Source organism: Acanthaster planci, linkage group LG03, assembly GCF_054643075.1.
Source record: "Acanthaster planci isolate LZ-2023a linkage group LG03, COTS_SCS, whole genome shotgun sequence".
Taxonomy (NCBI): Eukaryota; Metazoa; Echinodermata; class Asteroidea; order Valvatida; family Acanthasteridae; genus Acanthaster; species Acanthaster planci.
In genome coordinates, this window is record NC_141779.1 from 15,632,251 (window position 1) to 15,640,175 (window position 7,925).

Here is a 7,925-nt window from a genome sequence, read left to right on the forward strand (position 1 = left end):
TCCACCCAGTGTAAATTCTGTTATAGAATACTAGGATATGCTTCCCCTCTTTCTCAGATGACTAGGATTGCTTTGTGTCGCTATCAAGTGTTGTCTTGCAGTTTTTTGCCAGTAGCATTTTGTTTGTTGTATCGTGTCTCTTTTTCTCAGATGCACTTCTGATATTGCAAACTGCATTTCGAACTCGTTTACATGCAGCCATCAACGGGGGAGTAAATTCTCTGTCTCTGACGTGAATTGTGGTTTTTTTTTTCAATGGGTTTCATTTTTGTTTGTTCATGTAGAATGATTTTGAATGAAACTGTGGAATGATTTCTCAGATGTATCGTCGGTGCATGCCATGGGTGTTTGTGTTGATGTTTAACATTCGATCTTCTCCGCCAACTCAGATTTCATAGCTACAGGAGCATTGAAATTCAGTGCTATCAATATTTAATTGCTTTACTGGATCATTGTTTGACCAGGGTGCCATGTTGTTTTCTTTTGTCCACAACAGGAGAAGCACTGCACGGAACAGGCGCTGCGGGCAGCGGCTGAGAAACGCCAGCAGGCTTCCACAGCGTCTAGCACCACCACTCCCACCGCACAGCTCCCTACTCCTATCCTCTACAACGCTCACACTGCCTACCATGCCATCCGGAGGAGTCTTCACTCTCCGTCTCTCAAGGATCTTCTGGTATGTGTACCTCTGCCCCTGGATTGGAGAATGATCAGATGTGGTCTAGTGGGTTGTTGAATTTGATAAGATCTCAATTAAATTCTTGGGAAAATGCTGAATGATGTGACGCACATCTCAGAATAATTGTTTGTATTTACTGTAATAACTTTTTTCTGCCCGCACTTTGTTTTTTTTTTGCCTGCAACCTCCATCACTCCATAGGAAATCTGTGGCACATTCTTTGCCTTCGGACTTTTCGGAGGATTGAGCCTAAAAGCAGCCCGTCCGTACCTTCCTCATTGCTGTATCTATTCCACAAAACATAGCCTGGCAGGTTTATACGCGACATAAGTAGGCATAAAGTGCTCGCTGTTTTGCTTCAGGTTGTTTACAGCAGTCGTGGTTCTGTGCGTACTCAACATTGTGGAAGACTATTCTCTAGTTCCAATAAGTCCATTGAAAGAACACCTCTTTTTATCACCATAAAATACGGATTTCGATAATTTTGACACGGACAGAAAGAAAGAGGGCGCTGTGTGAAATTTAAGCTAAAATAGCTTAAGCGGCTGCAAGCAAGACAAAGTCGCATGTCACGCCGTTCGATATCGTGAACTCGTAATGTAGAGCGTTCGTGATTGCTGTACGCGATGTACACATGCCCCTCGTAGTGCCCTTTCAACCAATCAGAACGTCACTAAATACCACGATCGGTAAATACCCCGACATTGCTGAAACAAAGAATGCGATCCACAGTACTGCAGTCCTGTCGGACTTTCTCATAAACAAAATATACACCCAAGCCACAGCCAGGCCCTGGCAGCAATGTGCACACCAAAATAAACTGTTGCGTAAATGCAAGAAAGCAACTGCTGTGAGCAACACCAGGAAATTATAAGGTCCATTTAAGCCTGCACGAGTAAAGTATTAAAGTTCAAATAGTATGTAGCCACGCAAACTGCAGCCACGCAATTGAAAAAATACACATTTTGGAACCTCCGAATACACTTTTGCGATTCTAAAGGTTGGCAGGTCTGCTGCTGTGGCGCCATTTCGTACAAGTCAGTCGTCATGACTTAAATTTTGTCTAACTGCAGGGCGAAAGTGAAGGACCAGTGACCAAGAGTATCCGCATCACTGCTGCCCTGGTGCTGAAGAATTTGGCAGCCCACTCGGCCGTTGCAAGGAGGTACGTACATAGTAGTCCAATTAGCATGAAGTGTAAGTTCAATTTCTTTCCTCAACGGCCTGTTATACATACCTTTGAATGTGGAAAATAGTGCCTGATCTTTTCTGCTCATCAGGCTTTGCACAATAAATTGAGGTTCATGCGATCAGTGCTTGGCACCACATGGTTTCAGACAGTTTACCACATTTTTGTCTGATGAGCTTTGGGGAGTTTTTATTTGTTAACGGGTTGAATCTGAGGTCAGTGGCCACCCAGAACCTCAACCAACTCTGTGGAGAAGGAAATCCAAATCTTTGTCTCTGTGCAGTATTTTGACATTTGTTGAAAGGGTGAAGAGGCCCTTTAAGCGTCTACCTTCTTTATTTCCGTATGGGTTGGCCGTGATTTCATTAGCACACCATGTCACAAGGTTAAATTAAAGAATAGGGGATTTTGTGCTGCTGAGAACTCATTCAGTTCTGTGTATCTCATGTTAGTTAATATATGCAGTTCACAAATTTTAATAAAGACCTTCAGATCTTGGTGAAAAATTGGCTGTGAAGACCATGGATCATTAGATTTTCTTATCTCAGAATTGGTACTTTTCCTCGGGTAAGATGTTGAATTTCTTATCAACAGATTCTGACTTGATAACAACTGGAATGGTGACTTTCCCCCTTAACAAAAAATCTGTATTTGAGCATTGTAAAAAAAAAAAAATGCCTGAAAGATTAAGAACGTCACACCTGTTTCAAGGTAGCTCCTCTGGTATTTGCTAGAGGATTGCCTAAAGGCAGAAAATTGTTAAAAGACTATGTTGTTTCCTTTCCCCCTGTTTTTCCCCTTTGTAGCGCCCTCCGTAGACATGAGATCCATCTTGCTAGGTTAGCCATCAGTAATGCTGAGGCCTCCACCACTCTGGCCAAGTGTTTGGGTGAGCTGAATGATGTCCGGCATCTGGTGCTCGACTCAGACGACGAAAGTGACTCTTGACCTCAGGTCAGTGGAGCCAGTACCTCTGCAAAACCTCACCGGACTCAGTCTGTCATCTCCAACCCATTCGCTTTTGCAGCCCAGTGCTTTCCTCGTGGATTCACGTTGTCATGACCTCGGGTAACCAAAGGGGGCCATTCTACCCTAGTCAGGCTTATTGTCTGGTTGGGGTCAAAGTCCCCACTTCACAACCAGCTCTTGTCCGTGACCAAGAGAAGCTATGGAGGCATGTTTTATATTGTAAATTTGAGCAGTGCCACTGTTTCAAGGAATGAATGGGTTCATCTTTAAAAGGCTGTTTACGAGGAAAGGCCTGCCCAATGTGTACTCGGAAGGCCGGAGAGGAGCCTGTTTTACCACAGGCTGTCTCATTGGGACAAGGTTCAAAAGAATCAAGGTGGTAACAGGCAGGAGGGGAATTGGAATGGGCTGACTCATAGATAAGCTGCATGTTTCCAGGTGGAGGTACTGCCATCACCGTCTCGTGCTCAGATGTTTTCAACAGAGATCGCTGTGGATTTTTCCTGTATTCTTGTCTGAAGATTTGCTGGAAGAAGACAGCACCAAATGATGCCATTCATCTGTTGTTCACTCACCACTGCATGGCAGCAGGCAAGCTGGTGTGCTCGAGATGCATTGTGGCTCTGTTGATCAACTGGCTGTGAGTGCCGTTTGATCTCCTGTCACATTGAAACATGTGACCGTGTGATGCATACATTTGGGTGTGCCCGATGCTATGTTGAAATAGCTCATACACAAGAGGCTGATCCTAGAAAGGTTTCTCTCCTTTTCTCAAAAGTGTTCCATCAGCAGCAGAGTTGGAAAGATCGGAAAATTCAGTAGTTTTGTTTTTTGTTTATTTTGAGTTAAAAACCAGTGTCAGTGCGTGCACAACTTTTTAATTGCACTTTTGTTTTTGTCCAATGGACTTTTTTACTCTCTTCAGTACAAGAAGTGAATGCAAACAAAAATGAATTTGATCATGTGATCCAGGGCATTGCCTTCATGGTAGAAGCTGGTCGGTGGTTTGGATGTGTCTAGTCTTAAATCCCTATGCAAATTCAGAATAGCAAATTTTACATTTGTTTCCCCCCCTCCCCCAAGTTGAAGCTTTCTGTTGAAGTGATATATGGTGTTGCACGTGTTTTCTGGAGTGGTTGCATTCTTGCATGCACTGGCCATCTAATGTTGTACTGTGTTTTGGCTTCTATCAAAGCTCTTTCTGAGTGTCTCTAAGTAATGGCATTATCGTCAAACTAGCGCTTTCTGCAGATTATGCCCCCAAGAGGAATTTCGCTCAGGAGCAATTGCCGTTACGGAGAGGTTTCATTGGGGAATATCCCAGCAAAAACAAGAACCAAAAATATCCAGCGAGTGCGCAACTGAGCCCCTGAAGTTTAGTCGCAGCAGAAAGTTGCCTGACGATTGCTTACAGTCTTTCAGTCACAACTGTTTGTCAGCACAGAGATGGAAATCAGTTTCTCTAAGTCAAAAAATTCGTTTTTTTTTCTTTGGCCCCCTTTGTTTATGACATATTCTGTGGAAGTTGTTTTTTGGTTTATGTGTTGAGATTTATATATTTCACAGGAAGCGGCGTATTTGCTCAATTGTACGTAACAAATATGCAGAATCAGAGAGGTGAAAACAATTGGCATTGCCGCGTAACCTTGAATATGCATTCAGCAGCTGTGTTGGTTCGCGTTAATTTTTTACTCAAAGCCCCCTTTTCTACACACTTAAAGGTCTTTTCTCATGTGCAGGTCTTGCAATGCTTCTCTGTTGATTTCTGATATTTGTTCAGTGGTGAAGATGTTCCATCGCAGTCTGGTCTCTCATTTTGAGAGGTGTGCATCTATGCTTTGCCTCTTTGCCTTGTTTCAGATAGTCGCCTATCCTGAAACCCACTTTCTGTTGTGAGTTTTCTTGCTCACGACCCTTGTGTGGCCTTTTTCTGGACTAATACACTTAGTCGGTTGCCTTCAAGGTGAAACTTGCCATAGCAACCTTGTAGAAAGGATAACTGTGTTTGATGGTTGTAAATAAATACCCCTTTTGTACTCCCTTGTGCATATCATGTACTCTAACACTGGCACAGGTTATTTTCTAATTCAGATGCCCACTTTAAACCTTCAGATCATTCGCGCATGACAGGTGTCACCAAGAGTATATATGTCCCATATTGACAAGTTACAGTAAAGCCAGGTCTCCTGATAAAGAAGGAAGGAGCACAGTGTCCCTCACAAGTTTCTTGTACTTGCGTTTGGATCTCGGCTTCATATCCAGTTCACTTGTCAGCCATGTGATATTTTGTTGGGGGTGGGGCAGACTGTCAAGAAGTGCTTCCCATCGCGTCACTCATCAGAACAGCTCACTTGTATTCTCCCATTCCTAGGCCCACCAAAGAGTTTGCAGTAGTTGGGGTCTCACTATATTGAACAACTATCACACCCTCGGTTTGGACCAGAAGATACATGACTACTGCCAGTAATTAATGAGGGCATTGTTGGTTAAAGTGACTAAATGTGGTCTAGCCATCAGTGTAAATATACTATCCATATATGTGAGTATCCAAATGAGTCCAAAGTATATTTGTGTAATACTGAAATCTAATGAAAATCAGTCAGTTGAAATACTCGTGCTTGACTATTCAAATTAGGTATTTTGTTGCCATCTCCAATTCTAAAGAATTCTGTTTAAACGGTCTCCCTCCAACACTGAAGGGAAAAGTGCTCAGACCACAACGATGCTCAAAGGATTTAAACCCTTGTCAAAAAATGTCACATCTTTGCCAAAGCATTTTTAATACCATCAAAAGAGGGTACCCCAGAATATTGAAGTCTAAACTGTTGGTTAAAAAACTCGTCCACAGTACTTGTGATTTGATAGCAAAAAAAAGGAGAAAACTCAGGACTGTTGTTTTATGTTTTATATAGTGTATAGTTAAATTATTGTTAGAGTGTAATGAGAGTATAATGTATGTGTTAAGTCCTTCAGTCTGCATGTACAGCTTTTTGCGGGAAATATAATTTGCTGCTGGCACAAAATGGAAAACCTTGAAACTTGTGGACAAGTTTAAGATGCACGGACGGGTTAAAGATATGGACGCCCGCGGGCGAGATTGAATGTTCGAAAAAATAGTCTGCATGTCTATTGATCGTTGGAGGTTATTTGTGTCTGTTAAATATATGGAGGGCAGACGCGGTCAGAGCTAGAGATCCAAACCGTCTTTGATCCGTTCCACAGGAATCTTTTGGATGAGGGTAGTTTTAAGCCCCGGTAAAAGGAAATTTTGGCTGCCTCTCAAATTCCGGGAAGATTTTTTTTTTTTCTGCTGGAGCATACTGGCTTATTTCTTCGGTGGAGTTAGGAATTGGAAGCCTCGATGTCTGCTTCGGAAGTGTCAGTCAGTCTTTAATGCAATTCATGGAAAAAGGTTCAAACGTGTCCGTATTTCGTCTGACCTAATTCATTTGTAACTGAGGGGAAATGTTAACACTGAAACGACGTGAACTGTCATGTAGTTAAAAATGTTGTACATTGTATACATAAGAAAGGAAGCGTTCGTTTATCGTGATTGTACGCGAGAAAGAGGTTTGCAGTTGCTCGTCTTCTTTTAAAGGATTATCCTTCCTAAAGCGGCGAGTCGGTGTAATCAAAAGGCTCTTTCATTAAAGACTTTTTTGCTATAGTAATTTTTGAAGGAAAAACAAGTACCTATTTCCTATTTCCTATTTTTTATGTAGACGATTTCAAATAAAATAAAATAAAATATCGGCTCGAGAAAGTGATTGAAGATAATAGTGATGTAATAATTATTGATTACAGATAATGAACTTCTTTTCGTTTGTTTGTGTGTAGTGTTCTTTCCAATTTGTCTGCTGCGTGGAAAAGGAAATTATTATTGAAAGTTATATTAAGAAAAATGATAAAATTGTGCACATTTTTCTTTTCTTGAATAAACTTATTCTCTGCTTGGTTTATGACGGTAAATTTTTTGGACCCTCGTTCTTTATTTTATATGTAGATTTTGAACTCAGTTTTTCTTGGCTTGATAGTGTTCTCGAAGAATGAATACCTACAGTTTTCACCAAATGGGATTGCCGTTGTGTGCAGGGGTGAGATTTGTCAGGATTTTCCATCAGGATTTTCCCAATTTTAGGACTTTTAAACCAACTCTTTCAAAATCTGAGAAATCCCGAAATTAAAAGGTGTTTTACGTGTACAAGTCGTCAACTGTCGCCAACTACTGAAGACATTATCAAAAATACGGAGCCTAACAAAGCATTGTGCACCTTATATTTTGAGATTTCCGTTGCCGCGCGGCTCTGTATTTTGCAATTTTTTTTCATAAATACACCTAAAATTAGAAAGAGAAGATTTTTCATAATATCCAGAACAATAACTCATAAAATGCTTATATGACTTATTTGAAATAGAAAATCATGCCTCACTGTAACTTGAAATGAAATTGACAAAAATTAAGAAATAGGCGAACGAAAAAGAGACATTGATAGAAAGCGCTATGGCGAATAAAAGTTTGTTTTCCCCTCAAACTGCTTCACTACACTAAAGTTATTAATACCAAAAATAATTCCTCATTCAATAGGCAGATTTTTCAGAAGTAAGCAATACTGTCTCATCATGGATCGATGTTTGCAATTATGCATATACTTTCCAGTTTTAACTTGTCGAACTTACCGACACAATTAGATTCATGACTCTGGCACTCCCCAAAGAAGGGGCAAATAAATAAATTGTAAGGGCTTGGCCTGAAGCTCTACCGCTTACCTCCCTTTTCACTTTTGGTCTTTTGGCTTGCTTTGCTAGAGTTATTGCGATCGGTATCCGTGAGATTCAGAATCGTCTGCTTGATCATGCTTGTCTCCATTATGATCTCTATTGGCATCCTGCAAAGCCCTCTTTTTATAGCTGCAAATAGGACCGTGACGTACTACAGGCCAAAGCATTTAAACATGGAAATAAATGATGGTGCTCACCAATTTGTATAGCCAAATTTTCGACCCTACTGAGTCTTCGCCAGATACTTTATTTCCATGTTCTTAATGCCCTCTTTTTATATATACACGCAGACGCGCATAAGCCTTCAGT

The 7,925-nt window shown here is 41.1% G+C and overlaps 1 protein-coding gene and 1 long non-coding RNA gene across 2 annotated transcripts in view; one reads left to right on the top strand and one right to left on the bottom strand.

Annotated features, from left to right (window-relative positions):
• Nucleotides 1–4,949, top strand: part of arid2 (AT-rich interaction domain 2) — a 33,880-nt gene extending 28,931 nt beyond the window's left edge. The window contains exons 16-18 of the mRNA XM_022254859.2: nucleotides 497–676; nucleotides 1,753–1,844; nucleotides 2,675–4,949. Of these exons, the coding sequence (XP_022110551.2) occupies nucleotides 497–676; nucleotides 1,753–1,844; nucleotides 2,675–2,816 (414 nt within the window). The 3' untranslated portion in view covers nucleotides 2,817–4,949. The remainder of the gene's footprint in view (nucleotides 1–496; nucleotides 677–1,752; nucleotides 1,845–2,674) is intronic.
• LOC110990069 (uncharacterized) lies at nucleotides 238–7,865 on the bottom strand. The gene is made up of 2 exons (XR_002599752.2): nucleotides 7,605–7,865; nucleotides 238–694 (listed from the first exon to the last, which is right to left on the bottom strand). It is a non-coding gene; the product is annotated as an uncharacterized LOC110990069 (long non-coding RNA).
• Nucleotides 7,866–7,925: the final 60 nt, after the last annotated feature.